Source organism: Aspergillus heteromorphus (genome assembly GCF_003184545.1).
Source record: "Aspergillus heteromorphus CBS 117.55 chromosome Unknown BO70scaffold_43, whole genome shotgun sequence".
Lineage (NCBI taxonomy): Eukaryota > Fungi > Ascomycota > Eurotiomycetes > Eurotiales > Aspergillaceae > Aspergillus > Aspergillus heteromorphus.
Genome location: NW_020290448.1, coordinates 23,986 through 47,803, shown reverse-complemented (window position 1 = coordinate 47,803; position 23,818 = coordinate 23,986). Strand labels below are relative to the sequence as shown.

The window sequence follows — 23,818 nt, the reverse complement described above, 5'->3', positions numbered from 1 at the left end:
GGTGGCATGATCATGCTGCCTTGGCCCATCTCGCCCCATCCCTGTCTGCGGTGCCTGATCATCCTGACCTCGATCTCGAACGCGCGAGACATCCACCCATCATAGGTGACAGATCATCCGGTCCTCGGCTCGAGATCCCCCAGCTGAAGCCAGTCAGCCTGGTTACCCCCTGTCGACGGGGCACGATGACACGATGTTGACGTGAGACGACAGGCGACAGACGAGATGAAACGGACCCGTGCCAAGAGACGATGACAGTTTGCCCCAGGGGCTCCAACAAACCAGCACAGACCGGCGACTCCAACACCTCCCCCCCCCACGAATCATGACGCACAGGAAATCAGAGAAATATCCGACGGCTCCGATGATCCCCTCCAGGCTGCTCGTGTGTCCTGCGAACCTGCGAACCCAGGGATTCCGCGGCGCAGCTGAACACTGGAGTCTGGCCAGTCCCACCCACGGCGAAGGTGGGGGCGCGTCGTTGGCTTAATTAATCCTAATCCATCGGCCGGCGCATCATTGGTGCTGGACGAACCGCCTCGGACAATCGCCTCCGGCCTGCCCGAGATCCTATCCTGAGTCTCCACCACTTCCAGATCAGCACGAAGTCTCTGCGGCGGTGTTCCCCACGCGGCGGGTACGATGGGCTCGCCGACACGGCAGGGGGTCGCCAGTCGACAACGTCAGGCGGACGGTGTCCCCATCCGCGCCCCTCAGCCGCAGCTACGCTCTGCTAGGGCACCCATCGCTACGGCGCAGGGTAGTCGCGTGTGGGCCTAAAATCCTTCCAGGGGCTGCCAGATATAATCCGCCCGAACCTCGCCGGCCACGCTGCGGCGAGACTGCAGCCTGCCAGCCTACTGGTCTACTGTTGACACTGAACGTCTCAACTGTCGTCACCCATCATGCCGCACCGAGCGAAGACCTACGATATCCGAAAGGCGGAGCGGAAGGATCTGTACACGGACTTTGGGAAACGCATCGAGTTTTTACAGGCCTTTCTTAACTTCACCGAGGGTGAGTGAGATGAAGATGAACCCGGGAGGGGGGATGGACCTCGCTGACCTCGTCAGATGACGTGATTATCTTCAACAAGGGCGCGAAATACCTCAAGGCGGCCCTCCCCGACCTCACGCATCGTCTGTACGCCAAGATGCTTGACTTCGACATCACAGCCCGCGCGTTGCGGACGCGGACCACGACCTCCGAGGGCGAGGTGGAGGACCTGTTTACCCTGGACAGCCCGCATGTGCAGCGGCGGAAGATCTTCTGGAAGTGGTATCTGACGCGGCTGTTCTCTGACCCCAGTGAGATCGAGTACTGGGAATATCTGGCCAAGGTGGGGTGCGTGTCGTGCTGCTACACTAACATCGAATTGGACCGACACTGACGGGGATACTAGGGAAATGCATACCGGCAAGGTTTTGATGCATCCGCTGAAGATCGAATACATGCACATGAACACGTGTCTGGGGTTCGTCAACCAACTCGCCATCGAGACCATCTCCCTCCAGCCGGACATGTCGATCACGTACAAGTTCGCGCTGATCCGCACCCTTAACAAGATTCTCTGCATCCAGAACGACCTGATCTCGCGGTGCTATACCCGCGAGGGCGAGGAGTTCGAGACTGGCCCCAAGGCGGACACAGGCACGGGGGCCCAGTCATACGGCTGCCCACATATGGAGGCCACCGAGTCGGATGGCAGATGGACGGGGGAGATGAGATCAGACGCCGACACGGCCTCAACGGATACCAGGCCCATCACAGATCGACCAGACACGGCGTCGATAGAAGCCAGGTCTATCCCGGGCATCAGACCCACCAGCACATGCGACGACAAGCCTCTCCCCAACCTCCCACCCCCCACCGACATCAAATACATCCCCGACAGCCGTCCGTACAAGCCCATGCAGGACAGCTGGCCCAGCTCCGCCCCAGCAGACCGATATATCCCCGACAGCCGTCGCCCCAGCATGGGCACGGCCTCGACATACACCAGGTCCACGAAATCCGCCAAATCCATCAGCGAAAGACCCAACACCGGCACGGAGAAATCCATACGACCCGCCGACAGCCGACCCAACACCGGCACGCCCTCCATCCCAGACCCCCGATCCGAGCGCCCCAGCCCCAACCCAGACAGCCGCCCGAACACCGCCAACGCATCCAGCACCGACGGGGCCTCCTTAACAGACACGCGCTCGAACAGCGACGCCTCGTCGCTGGCCCAAGACCGATCGCTGCACCCACGCTGTCTAATGCCCGGGGCCAGCGGGAGCCAGTCCCGGCCCACCTCATCAGGGAGGTCCCAGGCGTCCTCCAGCTCCGGCGGCCGAGAACGCAGCGCCAGCATCGATCTCATCCGGATCATTTCCTCCGCCGACACAGGCAGCTCGACGGATCTCCCCTTCACGGGGGGTCATCACATCTCGCCCAGCTACGCGGGCACATTACCGGGGTTCACGTCGCCGTTCGCCCCCGAGCAGACCTTCGAGACGAAGATCTGGTCCGCCAAATCCAAGCAGAAATGGTACAAAGCGGCCGAGAACCCTAAAGTGTAAATAAGAATCCTCATCTTCGTTGGTGACATGCCCTAGACTTAAACCTCCATACATAAATGAATGATATCATATTAGACAGACAGACGTCCACGCGATCTTATCTGAACCAGCGCCTAGGTACTCGCGTAGGTATGGTATGATATTGTATTAAGATGGATATTCATCATTCATGTTTCTGGCAGTCCGGAATTCTGGGCAGACGGTCCAGACCGTGGCGAGCCGTGCCGTGCCACGCAAGGGCATTTCGATCGATGAGATCCCCCACCCGCGCCCCATCCGCCTCACTCTATCCGCGACCTGCATGGGCGTTTGCTAATCTTACTTGTCGCTGATATAGTTTCTGTGTGTCAGACTGTCTGCTGTCTGTCTGCTGTCTGTCTGCTGTCTGTCTGCTGTCTGTCTGCTGAGGGTCCCAGAGCCCCAGGTTATCCCTGTTTGCTGTGGACTCGGTCCTGGGCCCATAGCCCATAGCCGGTCTGGAACTGAGCCACTCGGCTGTCTCCGCTATCCTCGCTACCGCTACCTGTGGCTGTTGGAGGTTAGATGACAGGGTTGTTTTTTTTTTTTTTTTTAATTTTTTTTTTGGGAGAAAAAGGGGGGCGGGGTCCATGGACAGCGGAGACAAACTTGCTGCAGAGATCAAGTAAGAGATGGAAGGGCATCGGATAAGTATATATCATTCATACTTTTGGAGTAAGTTTTTCCAAGGCACCCCCTTATTTACAATCCCACCCATGTAGCACCACCGGGCTTCCACTAGGTAGTATAGTAGTATGCAACCCCCCAACCCCTCCTCCCAACCTCGGCAGACCCAAAGGCGGGGGTGTGGCACCTCCCAGGCTTCCCTTCAACTTCCCTCCTCGCTCTTCCATCGCATCCCTCGCTCTCTCTCTCCATACTCTTATCCCCCCTCATCCCCACCCCACAAGCTTAGCCATCAACATGCAGGCCGTCGTCTTCAAAGGCCCCCTCCAAGTCGCCCTGGAAGAGCGCCCCATCCCCGAACTCCAAGCCCCGACCGACGCCATCGTCAAGGTGCGATACACCGCACTATGTGGAAGGTATCATCCCCCCTCCCCTTCCCCCCCCCCCCTCATTCCTCGCTCAAATCTCCCCCTCTCCCTCTATCTTACTAGTTTACCATTCCATTCTTTCTGAAAATAAATAAATAAATAAATAAATAAAGTGAACTCCACGTCTACCGCGGCCACCAACCCTCCGCGACCGGCTTCATCATGGGCCACGAATTCACCGGTACCATCCAGTCCATCGGCAGCGCGATCAAAAACTTCCAACCCGGCGACATGGTCGTGTCCCCCTTCACCACCACCTGCGGCGACTGCTTCTACTGCCGCCGGGGGCACACCTCGCGGTGCACGAAATGCCTCCTCTACGGGTCTGCCGTCCTCGACGGCGCACAAGCCGAATACGTCCGCGTGCCCCTCGCAGACACCACCCTCGAGCATGCCCCCGAGCTGATAGACGAGAAGAAGCTCGTGCTGATGGCGGATATCTTCCCGACGGGGTATTTTGCCGGGGTGAGTGGGTTTGCGGGACTCACGACGAGGGAGGTGACAGATGCGACGGTGCTGGTGTTTGGGTGTGGGCCTGTGGGGATTTGCGCCGTCGTGAGTGCGTTGGAGATGCACCCGGGACGAGTCATTGCGGTGGATAGTGTGGGGGAGAGGTTGGAGTGTGCGAGGAAGCTCGGGGCGGAGGTGTGGAATTTTCAGACGCAGGGAGAGGAGTTGAGGGAGAGGGTGAAGGAGGTGACGGATGGGAGGGGCGCCGATGTGGCCGTGGAGGTCGTGGGCCATAGCAGTGCCCTCAGGATGGCGTTTGAGATGATCCGGCCCTGGGGCAAGATCTTTAGTGTGGGCGTGCATAATGGCGAGATTCCCTGGACGGGGAATGAGGCCTATGCGAAGAATTTGTCCATTCAGATGGGGAGGTGTCCGGTGAAGAGTAAGTTCGGTCTTTCTTTTCTTTTCTTTTTCTTTCTGTTTTGGTGGTTTGCTTGGTTTTCTCGACTCTGCTGTTTCATTTGTCGTGGTGTTCATGGGATTGGCTGTAGATTGCTGATGCTGGGTTAGGCGTTTTCCAGGACGCCCTGAATATGCTGGTTGACAAGCAAGATGTTATGGAGTGAGTGCCCCAATGGCCGAGACGTATGTCGTACTAACAGATGCAGTTTCATGGTGAAGGACGTGCGGCCGTTGTCGCAGGCAGTTCAGGCGTGAGTATTCGACCTGGAAGTTGTCGGATGACGCTAATAATCCCCAGGTACGATGACTTCAACCACATGCGATCGCAGAAGATCATCTTCGAGGCAGGGAAGTGAGCCGAGCTGCTGGTGTCGGATCCTGACAGTCCTCCCAGAAGAATCCATGATAGTTATTTCTCATGCATTAACGAACTCTTATCAAGCATTTGATCAAATTTATTTCCGCAATATCAAACACAATTCCCAGTCCTCCTCAAGCCACAACATCTGAGGGGTCTGTTTTGTAGATGAAGGTTTTTGTGTGGGGTAGGCTATGTTGTTTTCAGTTTGGGGCCGAGGGGCTTTGTGGTGGAGAGAGATGGACTGGGGGTGTATTTTGAGAGTGAAACAGGCTTGGGTTTAACACGCTACAGATTATTTCGGTAAACATCCCCAACAGGAAAGGCCAATAAGCCAGGAATGGTCGACTCCACCCACTGTCGAGTTTGATTCCGTCAAGAGTCAAGACACGTTGTGAGATACTGTGACTCTCTACAGCATAAGTAAAAGGATGTTTAGATTCTAAGCCACGATTCTAAACCCAATCAACCCAGTCCAAAATCCAATCCCAGTCCCTCACGCTGCAGCACCTTTCTGCAACACTTTCCCGTGAGCCAACGCCAGTCGATTCCGATGCCACTACAGCCGTCAGCATTCCCAGTCCCAGTCACTTCACTCGAGCAATCATATGTATATACATACCTCCCCACACGAAATCGGCTCATACAGCGCCGGATGCTCCTCATCCACGCAAGACGGCAGCACCCGACACACGGACTCGGGATTGAACCCCAAGAAAAACGGCATCGAGTACCGAGACGTCGTCTGCCGATTGTACACGCGGTGCACGGTCGACCGGAACCGATTGTTCGACAGCCGCTGCAGGAAATCCCCGATGTTGACGACCAGCGTGCCTGGGATGGGGCGCGCGTCCAGCCATTCGTCCGCCGCGGAAAGCACCTGCAGCCCGCCGGACATATCCTGCCAGAGGAGCGTGAAGCATTGGATGTCGGTATGCGAGCCGATTCCAACGTCGATGTCGACGGCGTCTTTGGCCAGATGGTCTGCGGTGGGCGTGCCCGGGTAGTGCACGTACAGACCGTCGGAGCCGGGATGCGTCACGACCTCGTCGAAGTAGGTCTCCGGGAGGTCTAGAGCCAGAGCGAAGATCTGCACCATTTTTCTGGCGAGTGCTAGCCTGGCTTGCCAGAATGCGATGGTCGTGTCGCGGAAGTGAGGCAGATGGGCGGTGCCTGCCCACAGGGGGGAATCGTCCCAGGCCAAGGCGCTGTCCCTGGCTTGGGTTGGGTCGTTGCGAGCGTTGTATCGCAGGGTAAAGGTTTCTTTGCGGTCTGTCCCACGATTAGTGATGGGTGCTGCTGGCGACCGCCGAAAGACCCTGGGTGAAGCTCTTTCACTTTGCGGCTGCAGTTATGCTCTTAACCGACCTTTCGTTTCCGTCTTGTTCACCTGTGTCGTTCCGACCGCGTGGTATCCGTCCATGTGCATGAGCTTCAACTTGGAGACCTTGTCGTCTTTCAGTTCCTCGGGTTGATGGAAAAAGGCCTTGGCCTGGGAAAGGGCGCTTTCGATCAGTTCTGGCGGAATCCCGTGATTCTTGATATAGAAGAAGCCTGTCGTCTGCGCCGCTGCTCGGACTTGATGAGCCAGCTGTGCCCGCGCTGCTGGGTCGCCGTCGATGGGGGCGAGATCGACGATAGGGATCTCCTCGTCGGTCGGGGGACGCGGAGGGGCAGTCGAGACCCTGCGGTACTCCGGCCCGTTCAGAGTCAGCAGCTCGACGTGGGTGTATTGGGGTTCCATGGTGGGAGATGAAAGTGAGAAAGAAGGGAACTGACGGGAGACGGAGGGGCGATGCGATAGATATCTATCTATCTATCTAACTATCTATCTAACTAACTATCTATCTATCTATCTATGCGGCCGGAGATCCCCGCAGCTAGTGCCGTGCAACTATCAGCATCTGGCTGATAACCCTCCCTTGGCGGGTGATGCCTCCCCCCCAATTAGGGCTGCCAGTTCGCCCCTTATCATCGTCTCCTCCTCGTACAAAAGGCCCGGCGCCATCCCCGGGAGTCTGCAAAACAACCCCCTCCATCGCACAACCCCCCTGAAATGTCCCTCCTCACCTCCCTGCACGAGTATCTCCTGGTGAAGAGCGTGGACCAGCATCAGAATGTCCGGCCCGTGGAGTTCCTGGACAACGATTCCATCCGACCGACCCCCGCGAAGGACCGCACCTGGACCCATCTAACCTACATCCTGTTCTGGTTCTCGGCCACCGCCAACGTCAGCAATCTGTACGCCTCCTCCACCGGCCTCACCATGGGCCTGAGTATGTGGGAGTGCGTGGGCTGCACCTTCGGCGGCCAATTCATGGCGGGCTGCCTGATGGCGTTCAATGGCCGCGCGGGCGCCATGTATCGCATCCCCTTCCCGGTCTTGTGTCGTGCGAGCTTCGGTCCCTGGGGGGCTCTCTGGCCGACCTTTAACCGGGCGGCCATGAGCATCGTCTGGAACGGGGTGAATATGGTCCAGGGGGGGCAGTGTCTCTAGTACGTCCGATCACCGCCCGTCAGGAGGATTACTGATCGTCGTAGTGTCTTCCTCCACGCGATATTTCCCTCCATCGCGAGAATCCCCGATCATATGGGATCCAAGTCCGCCTTGACCTCGGCGCAGATGATATGTTTCTTCGTGTATTGGTAAGGGCCGTCCGGAGGGAATCCCAGATGTCCACTGACCCGGACAGGCTCATCAACTGCGCGTTTCTGATCGTCCCCGTCCCCAAGATGAAATCGCTGGTGTACATCAAAGTCTTCGTATACTACGGCGGTGCATTCGCGATGCTGGGCTGGGTGGTTTCCCTGGCCGGTGGATCGCCCTCCTCTCTGGGTGCGCCGTCGAAGGTGCACGGCGAGGCGAAAAGCTGGTTGATCTGTAAATTCCTGTTTCTGGGCCTGGCCAGCTGCGGCACCTTCATCTCCAACGCGGCCGATCTGCAGCGGTACGCCCGCCAGCCGAGCGATGTGATTCTCGGCCAGATCCTCAGTTTCCCCGTGTCTGGGCTGCTGGTGGCGGTGATTGGCAATGTCATTGCAGCGAGCAGTGAGACTGTCTTCGGAGAGGTACGTTCTGTTTTGCAGTTGACGACGGAAGGAATACATGCAGTTGTGCATGCGCACCGTGCTAACTACCGTCGACAGTTGATTTGGAACCCGCTCAACTTCCTCGACAAGCTGATGGAGGGTGAGAGATACACACCTGGCAATCGGGCCGCGTGTGCATTCATCTCGCTGGCCTTTGTCTACTCGACCGTCTTCTCGGCCATCTTCGAGAACTCCATCCCGTATGTTTCCTTCCCCCTATTCCCGCAAACATTTCTAAATATAAGTATCTCCAGGGCCGGAAACGACATCGCAGCTCTGCTACCCCGCTACATCACCGTCAAACGAGGCTTTTTCATATGCGCCGGTACTTTAACCCCCCCCCCCCCCCCCTGCGCCCCCCTGCACAGATACATACTAACCTCATAAAACCACCCAGTCCTCTCCTACGCCATCTGCCCCTGGTACCTCCTCGCGACAGCCGCCGTCTTCATCACCTTCCTCTCCTCGTACCAGATCTTCCTCTCCGCCATCGCCGGCATCCTGCTCTGCGACTACTACGTCCTCCGACGGGGACTTCTCCACATCCCGCAGCTGTACACGGCAAATGCGAGCGGAATCTACTACTTCTTCCACGGGTTCAACCTGCGCGGCTTCTGCGCGTATCTCGTGGCCATCGCGCCGAACTTTTATGGTTTCCTGAACCAGATGGGCGTGGCGGCACCGCTGGGGATTAGGAGGTTCTATTTCGTTGCGTATCCGGTTGGGTTGTTGGTTGCGTTTGGGGTGTATTATCTGGCGTGTTTGATCTGGCCGATGGAGGGTGTGGAGGTGACGAGGGAGTGGAAGGAGCCGGAGGATTACTGGGATGAGTATGATCCGGATCGAGTGGAGGGGGTGGAGGGGGTGGTGGATGTTGTGCCGAAGGGTGAGGGTGAGGGTGATGAGAAGGGGAAGGTTTGATGATGAAGCATTCTCATGCTAAGTTATCAGACAGATGGTCCCAATCTGAAGTAGAGTTGATCCACCAGGCTGCCAGATTACAGCGAGCGTGTTTGATTAAAATGGAATTTGCTCTGGTCTGGCCAGAGCCAGCCATGGCGGAACCCCCTTTGGTCAACCGTGCCCCTTCCCCTCCCCCTGACAGCTACTCTAGACAGCTGCTGCAATCCGCCGATCCTGTAGACCGTAAACTGGAAAACCACAGCTGGGACCTGCTCTAGCTCCTGCCCTCGCATGCACCAAACCTGCTACCTACTACCTACCTACCTACCTGCAGCACTGCCACCTCCGAACAAGTATCTAGCTCCCCCAAGTCAATTCCTCTTGCTTGCGACTCACCGCCGGATGTCTCAGCCCGACTCGGTAGCTTGGAATGCTGCTGTCTCAGAAGAACCGCTTACCTACTCTCCGCTGTCTAACTATCTATCCATCAGCCAGCCACTATCGGAGTACGATCCGAAACAACAGCGAACTCTGCATAGACGAATATGTACAAGTGAGGGTGTGAAGACAATAATAATAGCAATGATAATCTCACCCTTGTTTTTCGATCTTCACGGCCGAAGACCTGTCGATCAACGGCACCTCGGTCAGTTCGGTTCAGGTCAGTTCACTCCATGCAAGGGACGGACATCCATCTGGCAGCGCTCTTGTCTCAGGACAGCAAATCAAAGGTACTCCATCCTGCTGTATGACGCGAGGGTGGGGATGGATCTAGAGTAGCTGTGCTATTCTCTTCTCTTCTCTACTTTCCAATTGCTTTTCCACAAATACCGTGGTGATCGGACAATACCTCAATAGAATATAAATAGCCTTCTCGCCACCCACCCCCCATCCCATCCCATCCTCATTCTCCCTCAACAGTCCTAGTACTCTGTGCTACCCACCCACGCTCCACTCCCCAGAAGACAAGACGTCTCATCCAGTACCAAAAAAAACAAAGAAACAAAACAAAAAGGCACAATGAAGTTCATCCTCCCCGCCCTCCTCTTCCTCGCCGCCGCCGTGTCATCCCAAGACGTCAACGTGGTGCTCGACTACAGCGACGGTCTGCCTCTCTGCTGCGAAACCCACGACTACCTCTCCGAAGCGACGGATGATGTCGTGCACCAGGTGACCAGTGCCTTTGAGGGGGCTGGTGGTGGGGCCTGGGATCTGGGTGAGGTTGTTGCGGGTGAATGTCAGTCTTTTCTTTCCTTCTTTCCATCCCTCCCTCCTTCCCTCCCTCCCTCCCATTTATCTGTGAGGTCTGTGTGAAGGTATATATATACTGATCTCCATGGATGCAGGCAAAACCGCGTTCCCCCCCGCCTGGGGCCCCGAGGATCGCGAATCCTGCGAGGACGGGCTGACGGCCGTTTGGTGTAAGAAGCATGCTGCTTGGACGGTGAGTTTGAAGTTTTTGTCTTTCTTTTTTTTTTCTGTCTTTATGGTGTGGAATGTGGTGGGATCTTGTCGGATAGTGTTCGTACCGGGTTCTACATGGATAAATGCGCTGACAGCGGGGATAACAGTTGACGATCAACGGGACTTCGACTCCTCGTGATGTTCACGGACAGTGCCACTACTAGAGGTGGTTGTGGGAGATATGATGGACAATGAGGGTTGGTTGGATTGGGTGGGATTAATTGGATGATGGTGTATGAGGTCATGAAGTATGATAAGGATATGAGAATATGGTCAGAGTCAAAAATAAAGCACGGCTTCAATCACGCTTCTGGTGTTTGGTTCCCTGATAGTCGGTGATGTTACGTTGGGGCTTGGATGTCATGGATTGGATCAGGTCTAACGGATTGGTCTTGTTACAACTGGAGTCTGTCTTCGCTGATTCCCCTTTCGGGGTGCGCCCGGCGAAGAGACTCGCCTCCATGATTCCGATCACCGGGAGGGTGTGTTCTTCGCGCAGGGCGCGGATGAGCGGGTGGTGGCTGAAGCAGGCGACGAGCAGGGCGTCGTGGTGACTGATGAGGGGGCGGAGGGCGGGGAGCGCGGTGCTGGTGGAGAGGATGGCGGCGGGGGAGGGGTGTGATGGTTGTGTCTGGGGGGAGGGTGGGTGTTATTGTTTCGAGGCAGGAGGTTGTGATGGAGGGGGTAGGGATAGGATTGGGGGAGGGGGAGGGAGATTAGGGTTAGTGATGGTTCGATTACGCCGGTCTGGCTGGTGATACGGCCGTAGTGCTCGATGCGGCGGAGGCGGGTGAAGTCCAAGGTGCGGGTCCGCCCGGTATGGCAGAGAGAGAGGTCGCTGTCGGCGAGGACGAGCTCGTCGGCGGGGGTTTTGCTTTCCGCGATGATGCGGCCCTCGGGGACCGGCCCCAGAACTGTGGCGCGTATCCATTGGTGTTGAAGCCGCCGGCGACGATGTCGACGCCCTGCAGCACGATCATCCGCTGCAGGGTCTTCTCGCAGTCGTCCCAGTTGTTGGCGGTGCCCATCTGGGCGGCGGCGAGCCGGACGGTGCGAGACATGCAGGATGGAGGGGTGTGTTGAGGTCGGGATCGATTCGTCTGTCTGGATCAAGATTCACTCCTTTGTCCAGATCAGGATCCATTCGCCGCTGCTCAAGATATACGGGGGGCTGAGTCAGTGCCTGTTGTCAGATATTTTTCCGTCATTATCGGGTTCGCTGATATCAGTCGGCCGATCGACAGAACTGAGGGGTTGATGATAACAGCAGAGCAGGCCTTATTAGCGGGGGGTTCTCGAAGCTGGCGGCAGGACATGTCCGGAAGGCCCAGACGCGGCTGCTTCCGGTGCATGCGGAGACCTGTCCCCATTATCTGTTCTTCACGAGCGAAGACCCGATGGACCTGGAAGCGATGTGGGCGGGTCTGGCCAACGGCACCTTCACCACCGTCAGCAGCGACCATGCGCCGTCCAAGTGAGCCAACCACACATCAAGAGACTTTACAGAACTAACCGCGCCAGGCTCGACCACCCGCTCGGCAAGAAGAAGGGGACATTCACTTTCACGCAGATCCCCAACGGACTGCCGGGGCTGGAGACGCGGCTGCCGACGATGTTCTGCGGAGGGGTGCTGTCGAGGCGTATCTCGATCCAGAAGTTCGTTGAACTGACGAGCTCGAACCCAGCCAAGCTGTACGGGCTGGGCAGCACCAAGGGCACAATCCAGCCAGGTTTCGACGCCGATCTGACGATCTGGTATCCCACGCTCGAACAGGCCATCGAACATGGCACCGTTCCGACTGTCTCACACAATGCTGCACCACGACATCGATTATACCCCGTTCGAGGGAATGGAGTTCACCAATTGGCCGCGGTACACGATCCTCCGCGGACAGGTGGTATAGAACCGAGATGCAGGCGGCGTGGTGGGCAGCAAAGCCGACGGCGAAATTCCTGAAACGGGGCGCGAGTTCCTTAAGCCGGCCACGAGAGGTGTTCGTCAACGAATGCCACCCGTACCTGTAGTTAGCAGACAGATGAAATCGAGCAGGAGTGTTGCGTTGTATAAGATCGTTCTTTAACAGGGAGGTATTGACAGTAATGAGATAAATGCAGCGAGCGACAATCCAGGTATATACAAAACAGCACCATAACACAAAGCACGGGGCAAGACTATCGGCCTAACAGCCACAACAACAACATTCGGCCGCTTCGAAGCAGCATTCGCACCATTCCTCGCACAGAAAGCAGCAGCACATGGTGAGGAGACAGGTGGTCAGACATCCGCGGTCCTTGGACGGTTCTTGCTGCGGCGGAGCGTTGGCGTACTGCATCTGCTGGGGAGGGGGGTACTGGCCACCGGCGGGTGGGTATTGGCCTTCCGGGGGCGGGTATTGGCCTCCTGGGGGAGGGTAGCTGATCAGTCAGTGGTGGAGAGGCAGAGTTTGTGTGAAGTACGTACTATCCCTGGGGAGGTGGTTGTTGTTGGTACGACATTGTTTTTATTCGGGTGGATTGGGTCACTGACCGATCACTAGTCAGGAGTCGCGGGGCCTGGGGCTGTCTTATACCCCGTCCGACATCCAGCTCAGGGCATTCAGGCTGATGGATTGACCAATGAGCAGACGAGCACCGGATTCAGCCCTGTTGCGGCGCTAGGCTTCTTGGCCCTGCAGATTTTGCTGGGATGCGCTCCACCGGGAGGTCACGATTGGGCATGGGGGAGATTGCTGTGAATCAAATCAATAGTCGGATGAGCAGGCAGATCCCAGTGCAGGGAGACTGAGAGAGGATGCTGGGGGGTGCATGGGTTGGGGCACGGAGACACCGCTGACACCGAGTCGACGTGGTGACACCGTGGGCGCTTCGGGGGACATTCAGCGGCGACTGATCGGGGCGCCAAGATCATGGGTCTGTCTGGTAATGCTGTTCATGGCGCCAAGAGCCGTCGAGGGGGCAGGACTTGTGATAGTGGCGCCTTAAGGACGAAATATAAGCAGAGGAGACCCTGAAATGTGGCATGGCGCCAAGCAGATGGAGCGGCGCCCTTAAGGCTGAGGCCCCATCGGTTGCTGTGAGAGGCCAATGGCGACAGGCCGGGACGGGGCAGAGGATCGGGCCTCTGCTTGGCGGGGGAGAAGAACTCGGTTGCCTGCTGGTGTGTCTACGGTCTTGGGGGTTCCAGAGAGTGAGACATGTCAGGGAGGAGACTATTGACGGGTTGGTACATGTGTAGAGAGCTGAGTGCACTGGCGCAGCAGCAAACTTGAGGGCTGCCAACACACGCGCGTCAACCATGACAGGGGTCAAGGACAGTCTGCCGGTGAGTTGGGGCATTAGGCGGGTAGATTGCGGACGGAGTAAAAAGTGGTCGATTCAGTTGTTGATGACAGAGGGACATCAGCAATGACCGGAGAGTCGACTAGAGAGAGAGAGAGAAGAGAGGGTGACGGGAAAAAGAAAAACAAAAAGATGGACTCGCCGGGAATCGAACCCGGGACCTCTCCAATGCGAATGGAGCGTCATACCCCTAAACCACAAGCCCGTCTTGTTACGGATTGGTCAGCACCTTTGCATCATAGCGGCGTATGCAAGAGCCCAGCTCCACCGTATTATAAAAGCCACCGTCTTCCTCAACCCTAATTCTTAACTACAGCAGCACAATAAAATCCTTTTTCTCCCTTTCATTCTAATTACTGGCATGAAATAGGACTACAACCTCGGTAAATACTTCCTAATGGGAACGTTGGTGATTCAAATCTGTCTACTCCGTCCATCGTTGAGACAAAAACATATATCCCTGGATCATAGTATCCCTCTGTAACAACAAACTGGGAAACGAAACCTCCCGCCTTGACTACTATTCACCCGCGTGCATAGACAAAATTATAAGTTCTTCTATGTCATAACAAACATACAATGGTTCGTATGATGGAAACTATATAACTTCTCGTCGAACAGGCAGGTGTGCGGTGGAGGATGAAGACGGGCCTCAATATCCGCCTCCGGTTTCTCGAGCGCTTGTTCGATATTTTCTGGGGGGATTATATTGTCTTGGACAAATTGGTTCATAAGTCCAAATCACCAATGACTCTATCTCATGTGGAAAAGCTGTTGGAGCGCCCAGTTACTTCGTACCAATCTCATTATAGCTGATGTTGGACTCGACAAAGGGCTTCTCCAGTTTCACAGCACAATGAACGGCTGCCAGATTGTTGTCATCTCCACACTCTTCATGCACTTCTGAATGCACTTCTCCATATCCCGGAGAGAATATCATCAATTCTGCCCATCACGAAAGGAAGGGACCGAACCCATTCTTAGGAGCTCTGGTCTTCATCGTTGCTGTTTCACTGGTATCGGTATCTCGGGCAGAAGGTCGCTTGCCAATGTACCGGATTTATAGGCGACGGAACATATTGGGATTAGAGTACTGGAGGGTGAACATACTGATTCACCCGCCGATTCAGTTGGTATTGAGCTTGGCATTACCGATGGCCCATGTGGAGAAAGAGCATGACATAGAGCCCAGGCATTGATAATATCATCATGATTAGAGCAGTTGTCTCGAAAGGTTGCTATCAGCTAATAAAACCTCCGGATCGTCCTTCCCCCGCTGCCGAATGAGACAACCCGACACAGACGCGTGTTTTATCTGCCCTCTATGCCATTAAAATAAGTTTCCCGACAGATGAAGGTGTTAACCACAAAGGCGTCGGTTTAACCAAATGCACCACTCGTAGCCGCTTAGTAGACTATTCCGTAGATCGGTAGGATGTTGCCAGAGGTAAAAGCCGGGGGTGCGCGCGCGGGACTTGGGATAGGCCCTGTTTATGAGGTGTGTACCACGCACTGATGACTGATCCTTGTCCAGGCCTCGACAGGAGTAGTCGGGACAAGATATCGCCGAGGAGGGCATTGTTCTCAAAATATAACTTTGCCGACTGCCTCGTAGACTGAGATATATTGGCCCTGTACCTGTGGATGAACCACGCAGCCCGAGGACTGGAGGAGTTTTCGGTAAGATGTCACTTCTCTGCCAGGCGCAAAGCCGAATAGGGTGTGCGTGTATAGCTATGTATAGCATACTAAGTAATCCTCGCAGATAGATTGTATCGCGTGATGTGTGATAGAAGTTGGTAGCACCAATGTTTTCTGTTGCGATATGTGGTGTCCTTTAGTTATAGAAAAGGCAAGGTTAGAAAAGGAAAGACTTTCTACATAGTAGAGAGAATTCGTCATAAACAGTGACAATTTCTGGTATTAATGAGTATTTAGGAAGGAGAAATGTCGGACAGGTGATGGAGATGAACGGGGTATTTATAAGCCTTTGTAGGTATGGGACCGTGAATAAGCTTGTAGGTATGGAGGTTGTCGAGTCACTATCCTTCTTGATAATCAACATAATGCTGGGGATCCGCCATTTGAATAATTCACTAGACTATCTCGATTCCGGGAGAATCTAGAGATCAACATTCACTGATTCTGGACTAGAGTTGTGTGAAGCCGACGAACAGCAGCATTTCCCTTATATGTTTCTGGCTCTCCACGGCTGACGCGGCCTTGACTATAAGCATAAGCAATAACTTAACCTAATCGAGGACTACTACAAGCATTACCCGAACTGAGGAATACTACCTAGAAGCTTGGGGGCCCGAGATAAGATCAAGATTATGCTAATTGACAAAGAGGCAGGTCCCAGTGCACAGCTCTCCAAGGCGGCCACAAGCGATATCGGAAACGCCATACATCCGAATCCTTTGCATATTGCATACCACTTCAGGACTAGCGAGGAGGCTATATCCGGGCTATGCAAGCATGACTGATCGACGGCACCTATCATGTCATGTCATTTCCCCACAAGACGTCATCCAGCAATATAAGCGGTCGGTTAATTGTCATGCCACGGGCGAAACAAGACCCCCCAACCTTAAAACGCTGCCTGAAGCTTAAATGAAGCATATACCGTATACAGAATTGGATATCTCTGCGAATTTCTGAAGACCAGCAGAGTTATTTAGGCAGCTTTGTTTGCCGCAGCTAAAATCTGACGCGGGCACAGACCCGAGCCCCAGCCTGCAGGAGCCTCGCAAGGCTTGTATGGAGGTCTCGAATCGGAGTGATCCAGAAGACCCTACACCGGGTGGTGCCTGGAAATGGGTCTAAAAATAACGGAGTCAGTCGGTAGGCAGCCCTGTTGTGCTTCGGGCTCGTCTATGCTTACCAACAGGATCATGATCACCATCATCGCATGCATCATCGAGGGCACGACTATAAAGATGGTCACTTGGCCCTGAAGATGGGATTAATCATACGCAGCAAGCTTCCCTCCCTCCCATCTTCTCATATCCAGTTCGGGTTCGGGTAAACCATCGCCATCATGGGGTTGAAATCGAAGTGCGGTATGTTCTCCATCTTCTATCGACCGGTCAACAGCCACTGACTGCGACAGACCTCTCCTCTCCCAACGCGCAGTATGACTACTGTGCCAGCGGCCCCGCGGCCATCCTTTTCTCTGTCCTCTTCGGCATCACCATGATCGCCCACCTTACCCAAGCCATCATCTACCGCAAGCGATTCTGCTGGGTGATCGTGATGGGCACCGCGTGGGAATGCCTGGGGCTGATCATGCGGACGTATTCCACGATCAACCAAGTCGAGTCCAACACCGCATCGGCCGGGCAACTGCTCGTCCTGCTGGCGCCGCTGTGGGTCAACGCCTATGGATATATGATCTTCGGTCGCATGGTGTATTACTATCTGCCCGATAGGAAGATCGCGGGCTTCCGGGCGGAGAAGCTGGCGAAGGTGTTTATCTGGCTGGATGTTACGTGAGTGGCACTTCGTAATTCATGGTGGTTTCGGGTTGTTGACCCGCCATCTAGATCGTTCATCGTCCAAGCCACTGGGGGAATCATGGACTCCGATTTCAGCAATGAGATGGACACGATTGGTCTGCATGTGTACACGGCCGGGATTGCCATGCAGGAGTTCTTCATCCTCTGCTTCTGTGGCCTGCTCGTCACGTTCCATCGGCGCATGCAGGGCGGAGGGGGAAATGCAGAGCGAGGGACGGAGTGGAAGACGTTGGCGATTGCCATGTATGCGACGTTGGGGTGCATCACGGTAGGTCTCTCCGTTCCGACTGCCAGTTCTCCTGCTGATCGTGATAGATCCGCATCATTTACCGTCTTGCCGAATATGCCGATACCAACACCGCCGGAACGAGCATCCTGACGACGAAAGAGGCCTTCTTTTACTGCCTCGAATGCGTGCCGATCTTCTCCGCCATGGTGATCTGGAATATCTGGCACCCGGGTCGGCTGATGCGTGGACCGGAGAGCGAGTTTCCCAAGAAGATCAAGATCTCGCGGAAAGAGCGCAAGAGGATGAAGCGCGAGGAGAAAGCGCAGAGAAAGAATGGCGGGAAGAATGGCAATTACGAGAATCCACTGACTCAATCCAGCGATGAGGCGATGCTGGGGGAGGGTCGGGGTGAGTGGCCGTTGGATCGGATGGATGACGTGGAGACGGGTTATGTGCGATGATGAGGCAACACCCAAGGATATAGCGAACGGTATGCGAATTAATTGAGAACGATCGTCACGGCAAAAACAGAGTAGAGATATGTTAAAAGGAAATTCAAAAAGAAAGAAAGTTTCAATTGCATCATCCGTGAATGGAACACGGGCCTCATCGATGGCAACGATGAATTCTACCACTAGACCAATGATGCGGGATAAAAGATACAATCTTGGAAAGAACACCAAGACTTACCATGTTAGAGTGGCCTTTGAAGAAACTACTTCTTCCTGCGGTGGTTTGCAGTTCTGGAACCCCCCTCTGTCCATCTTGCTTTTGGAATCCGAACATCCCTCAGCCGCTGTATCCTCGTGGAGGCTGAGCAGCCCATAACGGATGACTTGGGCTCTTAAACCCTTCAACAGTAATCGGCATCCCTCTCTGTCCCTGGCCGAGCCATATCCAGTCACTGTAACCCGAAAAACAATTCCCAATCCAAAGTGTACCCACCACCAGATTTCAGAGCCCAGGAGGCCTCGATAACATCGATATGCAGAGCTCAACAGCTTCCAATTATTTGTGGCTTGCCCATGATCTTCTCGAGCAACTCAATTCATAGCAGAAGAGGGAGTTCCGTACACCCAGGTATGGTCATGATGAACAGACCTCGAAGTGTCCAAGCCAGAAGGACTCCCAGGAAGTTCAATCAGGATACAGATCTGGTGATGACTGCTAGCAAGATTGATAGATCAGTACCACGTCGGGGACCTTTATCTACGTTTTGTACAGGAAAGGAAACAGTGGATTCTGCCAGAGGGAAGAGGGGAAGGGAAGGGACGAGAGAAGGGCAGTGAATTGAAGGGGGTATCCAGCATGAACCGATCAGGTGAGGTTCACACAAATTCGAATTATTCTGCTTTGTTAGCTGTTCCACTCTCTGCTGCACTTTTTCTCTCTTCAACCCAACTCATGAAGAGCTCACAGGCGTGAAGGACCTTTGATCCACAGTTAAGCTCCAGATGGATTACCCATGGCTTTTCCGTGGGAAAAATAAAGTGACATGGAACAATATACAAGATCTTTCGGTGCAAGAGTCTGGGAGATTGTCACTGGTATGACTTTGACCCCCCAGCCGGCATTCTTACCCTGTCACAGGTTTGTTTGAAACCATGAAATCACAGTCCCTCGAGACTGGGTTCTTGAAGGTGATTGGCACCGACAACCGCCTCCCTGTTCATATCTCTGCTGCGGGCCACTAGCAATGCGTTATACTAAAGCGGTTTCTTTATTCACACCGATGATGTTGTTCTGGCCAACAGGACAGGCTATACCTAGACCTCAAAGTGACTGTATACCGCCAAATCTAGATGCCGTGCTCATTCATCTCCGCCAGAAAACAATTCTCTCTGCTAATGCGCCAGGAAACCGATGATGGATCAGCGGGGTCTGCCATTCTGGTATCTGGGACCAGACACACTCCCTTCAGCTTCTTCCCTTGCGTGCTTTGGCTGGCACCCCCTTCCAACATTGTCTGAAGCCTTCGCCATGAATATCTTGTTAATTCTCGAAATCGAAGCATGGACGGAATTCGCCATCAGCTTGTTCATCATCGTTTCCCGAATTATTTCGCGGCTTAAGACCGGAGGAACCAAAAGCTTCCACGGAGACGACTATCTCAGCGCTGTGGTTCTGATACTCTGGACGGTTGGTGCTCCCTTTTCAGAAAGATACACTTGCTCACATACAAAGTCTCAACTGGTCATCTTCAAATACGTTGGTAAGCGTTTCCTGCCTGCTTCTGCAAGTGACCACTAACATCTGCAGACGTCCTCGGGACCAACATCGGACTGAGCGACTCGGAACGAGCATCGATGGGCGAACAGGAGATGTCCCGACGCATCATCGGGTCCAAGATCCTGATATTCGGATGGGCGCTGTACGCGACCCTGATCTGGATCCTGAAAGCATGCATGCTGTTCTTCTACAACCGGCTGACGTCCGACTCCCCCAGATGAATCAAGACTGTCTACTTACTAATCTGCGTAGGCTTGGGCTCACCGAACAGAAGCTGGTCCGGATCACGGCTATCCTCTGCGGATGCACGTACCTGGCCGTGCTCCTGACGCTGCTTCTCTACTGCCACCCCCTCCGGCTGCACTGGCAGGTGTATCCCGACCCGGGCCCGAAATGCACCGTCGACTATGTGAATTATCTGGTCGTGGCGGTTTTGAATGTCATGTGGGGATCCCTTGGCCTTAAGAAATCGTACTCAGTACTCAATACTGACGGACGATAGAACCGACGCCATCATCCTGGCCATCCCGATCCCGTTGCTGGTCAAAGTCCGGCTTCCGCTACGTCGGTGAGCCCCCAACCCATGGACGCGACTGACACCATACTGATACAGCCCAGCAAGCTGACCATCGGCCTGCTGCTCTGCGGGGGGCTCTTCGTGATGGCAGCCACCCTGCTCCGGTGTCTTCTGGTGGTGAAGGACGCGGAGAATATCGAAGTGGCCAATATCTGGGGGATCCGCGAGACGGTCGGTACATTCCTGCCTGATATCTGAGTCTGAGTCTGTCTAACGCTCCGGCTAGTTTGTCGCCATCCTGGCCGTGAACATCCCGTGCATCAAGTCGATCGTCAACGCGTTTACCACCCGACCTGCGTCTGCGAGAAGGGCCACCCACCGGATGGTGCTGCTTCGCAGGTCGACCCGGAATCAATCCCGAGGCACCGGCACAGGGCCGCTCAGCGAGGAGCACCCCCGGGAGGAGTTCGAGTTCGAGTTCATCAGCCACGCGAACTCAGGGCACTTTACCAGTGAGATCCGGCGTGGGTCCGCCGGGGTGGAGGAGACCGAAGCCGCGGAAGGGATCACCGTGACCACCACGTACGAGGTGAGGCACTCGGGAGACTGCCCGGATGGTTCGCACGAGGCCACCTAGCTAACCCGAGGTTTCCGGGCGAATACCGGCCATGCCCATGCCCATGACCGGGTGCTTGTAGAAGCTGCGATGCACGCAGGCTGCCGGGATGACGAAAACGGCGGCACGTGACGCGGGCGTTGGCGGCTAGCGGCGGGGCGGAAGAGTTTTCTTGTCGGCTTTGCCCTAGACGGAGCGAAGAATGTTCGACGGAATGCCCCTGCATGGCGGATGGCGGATGGCGGACTGCTAGGGTATACCAAGGTAGCTGGTAGGTAGGTACTCCATCACAGGGGAGATTCCTGAGCATGGATCAGGATCTGAGGATCTTATCTGTGGGATTCGGATGATCCTTTGCCTTTTCCTTTACCTACCGTCAGGCTGATGCAAGCGGACGGCCGTGGGGCGTTACCTAATGACCAGCCTGGAGTGGAGAGCCGAAGCGGGCCTGACGTATGAGACGCGATGGGTCGGTGGCAGCACCCAGCCATGGCCTTTGCCCGAGGGAGAAAACCCAGAGAAAAAAATTCGATGTCACTCCCAAACTGTGTGGTCGAGCTGTCTCCGTCCCTGTCTGACTACTCTCTTCCTTGCGAGGCTGTCTTCTCCGCTGGCTGAGCTGAGGATCCGCATCCATCCCTTCTGTGCCTCATTGACCCCTCCCCCTCCAGTCAGTCAGTCATGGGTCACGACGACGCCTATTTCCCCGGCAAGCCGGGGGTCGACAGTGCCATCTCCGAGCAGAATGGCGCGGGCTCGTCCGGCGACAGCAGCGTCCACTCGGGGCTGCGTGAGCGCAGACGCAACATGGATGATGGAAAGGACATCGAGAGCGACCACGAGGGCGAGGAGACCAAGCTGAAGCGCAACCTGAAGAACCGCCATCTGCAGATGATCGCCATTGGTGAGTCCGGCCTGCTCTGGTCTCTATCTCCCTGTCCGCATGGCTGACCCCCCCCATCTTCCATAGGTGGCACCATCGGAACCGGACTCTTCATCAGCAGTGGAACGGCTCTGGCTGAAGCCGGCCCTGCGGGCGCCCTGATCGCGTATGCCTTCGTCGGCTCGATCGTCTACTCGGTGATGTGCTCGCTAGGCGAGATGGCGACGTACATCCCCATCACCGGCGCGTTCACCTCGTACGCAGCACGCCTCGTCGACCCGAGTCTGGGCTTTGCGATGGGCTGGATATACTGGTTCAACTGGGCGTCGACCTACGCAGTGGAACTGACCGCCACGGGGATGATCGTGCAATACTGGAACGAGAACCTGTCGATTGCAATATTCATCGGCGTGTTCTGGGTGATCATCTCGGCGCTGAACTTCCTCCCGGTGGGCTTCTACGGCGAGCTGGAGTTCTGGTTCTCGCTGACCAAGGTGCTCACCGTGCTGGGCTTCATGATCTTCGCCATCTGCATCGACGCCGGAGTGGGCAAGCAGGGCTACCTGGGATTCAAGTACTGGCACGACCCCGGGGCGTTCGCCTCGTACCTGATCACCGACAACGAGGCGCTGGGCAAGTTCGTCGGGTTCTGGGCGGTGCTGATCCAGGCTGGGTTCTCGTATCAGGGCACCGAGCTGGTGGGCGTCGCGGCGGGCGAGACCGAAAACCCGCAGAAGACAGTCCCCTCGGCCATCCGCAAGACCTTCATCCGCATCCTGATCTTCTTCGTCCTGACCATCTTCTTCATCGGCCTGCTCGTGCCCCACGACAACCCGGACCTGGCCAGCGGGTCCGACAACGCCTCCGCCTCGCCCATGGTCATCGCCGCCAAGCTGGCCGGCGTGCAGGTCCTGCCCAGCCTGATCAACGCCGTCCTGCTGACTGTCGTGCTGTCGGCCGCCAACTCCAACGTCTACAGCGGCAGCCGCGTGCTCCTCGGCCTGGCACAGGAGGGCTTCGCGCCCCCGGTCTTCGGCTGGGTCACCCGCCGGGGAGTGCCCTACGTCAGCGTGGCCTTCACGGCGCTCTTCGGCCTGCTCGGATTCATGAACGTCTCCGACTCCGGCACGACGGTCTTCAACTGGCTGGTCAACATCTCCAGCGTGGCCGGATTTATCTGCTGGACCTCCATCAACGCCAGCCACATCGCGTTCATGAAAGCGCTCAAGGCGCGCGGCATGTCGCGCGACTCGCTGCCCTACAAGGCCATCTGGCAGCCGTGGCTGGCCTGGTACGGCCTGTTCTTCAACATCCTGATCATCTTCACCCAGGGCTTCACGGCCTGGATCCCCACCTTCAACGTGTCGGACTTCTGGGTCGCGTATATCTGCCCCGTCCTGTTTGTGATCCTGTACTGTGGCCATAAGGCGTGGTATCGCACCAGCTTCGTTCGGCCCATCGATGCCGATCTGGACACCGGCCGTCCGCAGCAGAGTTCCTGGGAGTCGAGCAACCCCAAGGAGGGCTGGATGAGGAGGATCTGGGATAGTATTATGGGGTAGATGTGCGAGTGCTGGATACCTATCTCATCCGTGGGTTCAGTGTGCGGCTGCGTAAATACGGCATAGAGCTTGCTGGCCAGGGTGAATGTGGATACGGATATGTGATGCATATATGGAGTTTGGCGTGTATAGTACAGTTTAGTTTCGGTCAGTTTAGTTCTACTTTAGTTCTCTGTATTATATGTGCTCGTTCGCTGTCTGTGGATGGTGATAGATGATAATTATGTCTGCTCTGTTGGGTAACTGATCCGCCTAGGTTCCAGGTAGTTAGTTCCTTCCAGCCTGTTTTGATTCATGACTGATCAACCCCTGTTGCAATATTGCCCGTCCCTTGCATGTACGTGCAATAAACCCCACACCGCTGTATCTGACCTTGGTTTGCTTGACAGATAAAATTCGATGTCAGAAAGCAGACAGAGTAACCTAGATGCCTATACTACTGTGACACAAAAGAAGCAAGAAAGAAGGAAAAAAGAAAGACAAGCCACGATGACTGTATTCCGTAGTTACTTAAAACCCCTACAAACAGCATCACCAACCAATGAATCACACTTGCATCTT

At 55.4% G+C, this 23,818-nt stretch overlaps 12 protein-coding genes and 2 non-coding genes across 14 annotated transcripts; 9 read left to right on the top strand and 5 right to left on the bottom strand.

Moving 5' to 3' along the window:
- Window positions 1-325: 325 nt before the first annotated feature.
- On the top strand, window positions 326-780 carry BO70DRAFT_400708 (uncharacterized protein; the record flags this gene model as incomplete). Its single annotated transcript, XM_025546945.1, has 2 exons — window positions 326-467; window positions 602-780. The coding sequence occupies 2 exons, from the start codon at window positions 326-328 to the stop codon at window positions 778-780; spliced, it is 321 nt and encodes a 106-aa protein (XP_025394855.1).
- A 125-nt stretch (window positions 781-905) lies between these two features.
- BO70DRAFT_345649 (uncharacterized protein) lies at window positions 906-2,604 on the top strand (the record flags this gene model as incomplete). Its single annotated transcript, XM_025541506.1, has 4 exons — window positions 906-1,017; window positions 1,074-1,344; window positions 1,403-1,801; window positions 2,078-2,604. The coding sequence occupies 4 exons, from the start codon at window positions 906-908 to the stop codon at window positions 2,562-2,564; spliced, it is 1,269 nt and encodes a 422-aa protein (XP_025394854.1). The 3' UTR covers window positions 2,565-2,604.
- Window positions 2,605-3,412: 808 nt separating this feature from the next.
- On the top strand, window positions 3,413-5,036 carry BO70DRAFT_366423 (alcohol dehydrogenase family protein). Its single transcript, XM_025544329.1, has 5 exons — window positions 3,413-3,625; window positions 3,751-4,529; window positions 4,658-4,709; window positions 4,756-4,800; window positions 4,848-5,036. The coding sequence occupies exons 1-5, from the start codon at window positions 3,507-3,509 to the stop codon at window positions 4,903-4,905; spliced, it is 1,053 nt and encodes a 350-aa protein (XP_025394853.1). The 5' UTR covers window positions 3,413-3,506; the 3' UTR covers window positions 4,906-5,036.
- Window positions 5,037-5,289: 253 nt separating this feature from the next.
- BO70DRAFT_383029 (isopenicillin N synthase family dioxygenase) lies at window positions 5,290-6,651 on the bottom strand (the record flags this gene model as incomplete). The annotated part of the gene is made up of 3 exons (XM_025545564.1): window positions 5,290-5,319; window positions 5,530-6,179; window positions 6,276-6,651. The coding sequence occupies 3 exons, from the start codon at window positions 6,649-6,651 to the stop codon at window positions 5,290-5,292; spliced, it is 1,056 nt and encodes a 351-aa protein (XP_025394852.1).
- A 312-nt stretch (window positions 6,652-6,963) lies between these two features.
- BO70DRAFT_419018 (nucleobase cation symporter-1 family protein) lies at window positions 6,964-9,439 on the top strand (the record flags this gene model as incomplete). The annotated part of the gene is made up of 7 exons (XM_025547461.1): window positions 6,964-7,403; window positions 7,449-7,553; window positions 7,601-7,976; window positions 8,055-8,197; window positions 8,252-8,322; window positions 8,395-8,864; window positions 9,392-9,439. 7 exons carry the CDS (start codon window positions 6,964-6,966, stop codon window positions 9,437-9,439), a joined length of 1,653 nt encoding a protein of 550 aa, XP_025394851.1.
- A 387-nt stretch (window positions 9,440-9,826) lies between these two features.
- BO70DRAFT_366422 (uncharacterized protein) lies at window positions 9,827-10,602 on the top strand. Its single transcript, XM_025544328.1, has 3 exons — window positions 9,827-10,137; window positions 10,247-10,344; window positions 10,472-10,602. The coding sequence occupies exons 1-3, from the start codon at window positions 9,921-9,923 to the stop codon at window positions 10,526-10,528; spliced, it is 372 nt and encodes a 123-aa protein (XP_025394850.1). The 5' UTR covers window positions 9,827-9,920; the 3' UTR covers window positions 10,529-10,602.
- A 60-nt stretch (window positions 10,603-10,662) lies between these two features.
- Window positions 10,663-11,425, bottom strand: BO70DRAFT_400702 (uncharacterized protein; the record flags this gene model as incomplete). Its single annotated transcript, XM_025546944.1, has 3 exons — window positions 10,663-10,995; window positions 11,106-11,202; window positions 11,268-11,425. The coding sequence occupies 3 exons, from the start codon at window positions 11,423-11,425 to the stop codon at window positions 10,663-10,665; spliced, it is 588 nt and encodes a 195-aa protein (XP_025394849.1).
- Window positions 11,426-11,761: 336 nt separating this feature from the next.
- Window positions 11,762-12,445, top strand: BO70DRAFT_400701 (Metallo-dependent hydrolase; the record flags this gene model as incomplete). Its single annotated transcript, XM_025546943.1, has 3 exons — window positions 11,762-11,838; window positions 11,886-12,204; window positions 12,269-12,445. 3 exons carry the CDS (start codon window positions 11,762-11,764, stop codon window positions 12,443-12,445), a joined length of 573 nt encoding a protein of 190 aa, XP_025394848.1.
- A 99-nt stretch (window positions 12,446-12,544) lies between these two features.
- BO70DRAFT_400700 (uncharacterized protein) lies at window positions 12,545-12,860 on the bottom strand (the record flags this gene model as incomplete). Its single annotated transcript, XM_025546942.1, has 2 exons — window positions 12,545-12,779; window positions 12,826-12,860. 2 exons carry the CDS (start codon window positions 12,858-12,860, stop codon window positions 12,545-12,547), a joined length of 270 nt encoding a protein of 89 aa, XP_025394847.1.
- Window positions 12,861-13,836: 976 nt separating this feature from the next.
- BO70DRAFT_t293 lies at window positions 13,837-13,908 on the bottom strand. Its single transcript has one exon. It is a non-coding gene; the product is annotated as a tRNA-Ala (tRNA).
- Window positions 13,909-16,699: 2,791 nt separating this feature from the next.
- BO70DRAFT_345636 (RTA1 domain-containing protein) lies at window positions 16,700-17,939 on the top strand. Its single transcript, XM_025541505.1, has 4 exons — window positions 16,700-16,765; window positions 16,816-17,194; window positions 17,249-17,489; window positions 17,537-17,939. The coding sequence occupies exons 1-4, from the start codon at window positions 16,744-16,746 to the stop codon at window positions 17,909-17,911; spliced, it is 1,017 nt and encodes a 338-aa protein (XP_025394846.1). The 5' UTR covers window positions 16,700-16,743; the 3' UTR covers window positions 17,912-17,939.
- Window positions 17,940-18,028: 89 nt separating this feature from the next.
- On the bottom strand, window positions 18,029-18,099 carry BO70DRAFT_t292. The gene has a single exon. It is a non-coding gene; the product is annotated as a tRNA-Gly (tRNA).
- Window positions 18,100-19,448: 1,349 nt separating this feature from the next.
- Window positions 19,449-20,536, top strand: BO70DRAFT_271787 (uncharacterized protein; the record flags this gene model as incomplete). Its single annotated transcript, XM_025538964.1, has 7 exons — window positions 19,449-19,589; window positions 19,635-19,668; window positions 19,710-19,881; window positions 19,932-20,123; window positions 20,182-20,247; window positions 20,298-20,427; window positions 20,483-20,536. Coding segments are annotated over 7 exons (789 nt in total), but the record flags the coding sequence as incomplete, so codon positions are not given.
- Window positions 20,537-21,051: 515 nt separating this feature from the next.
- BO70DRAFT_345629 (amino acid permease) lies at window positions 21,052-23,420 on the top strand. Its single transcript, XM_025541504.1, has 2 exons — window positions 21,052-21,716; window positions 21,783-23,420. The coding sequence occupies exons 1-2, from the start codon at window positions 21,494-21,496 to the stop codon at window positions 23,255-23,257; spliced, it is 1,698 nt and encodes a 565-aa protein (XP_025394844.1). The 5' UTR covers window positions 21,052-21,493; the 3' UTR covers window positions 23,258-23,420.
- Window positions 23,421-23,818: the final 398 nt, after the last annotated feature.

Excerpts from the sequence above, each read along its gene's own strand:
- BO70DRAFT_366423 (XM_025544329.1), top strand. The coding sequence starts at position 3,507 with ATGCAGGCCGTCGTCTTCAAAGGCCCCCTCCAAGTCGCCCTGGAAGAG. Across the intron at positions 4,710-4,755 it reads GACAAGCAAGATGTTATGGA|TTTCATGGTGAAGGACGTGC; the intron begins GTGAGTGCCCCA and ends TAACAGATGCAG. Across the intron at positions 4,801-4,847 it reads TTGTCGCAGGCAGTTCAGGC|GTACGATGACTTCAACCACA; the intron begins GTGAGTATTCGA and ends AATAATCCCCAG.
- BO70DRAFT_366422 (XM_025544328.1), top strand. The coding sequence starts at position 9,921 with ATGAAGTTCATCCTCCCCGCCCTCCTCTTCCTCGCCGCCGCCGTGTCA. Across the intron at positions 10,138-10,246 it reads TGAGGTTGTTGCGGGTGAAT|GCAAAACCGCGTTCCCCCCC; the intron begins GTCAGTCTTTTC and ends CCATGGATGCAG. Across the intron at positions 10,345-10,471 it reads AGAAGCATGCTGCTTGGACG|TTGACGATCAACGGGACTTC; the intron begins GTGAGTTTGAAG and ends CGGGGATAACAG.
- BO70DRAFT_345636 (XM_025541505.1), top strand. The coding sequence starts at position 16,744 with ATGGGGTTGAAATCGAAGTGCG. Across the intron at positions 16,766-16,815 it reads GGGGTTGAAATCGAAGTGCG|ACCTCTCCTCTCCCAACGCG; the intron begins GTATGTTCTCCA and ends TGACTGCGACAG. Across the intron at positions 17,195-17,248 it reads TTTATCTGGCTGGATGTTAC|ATCGTTCATCGTCCAAGCCA; the intron begins GTGAGTGGCACT and ends CCCGCCATCTAG.
- BO70DRAFT_345629 (XM_025541504.1), top strand. The coding sequence starts at position 21,494 with ATGGGTCACGACGACGCCTATTTCCCCGGCAAGCCGGGGGTCGACAGT. Across the intron at positions 21,717-21,782 it reads TCTGCAGATGATCGCCATTG|GTGGCACCATCGGAACCGGA; the intron begins GTGAGTCCGGCC and ends CATCTTCCATAG.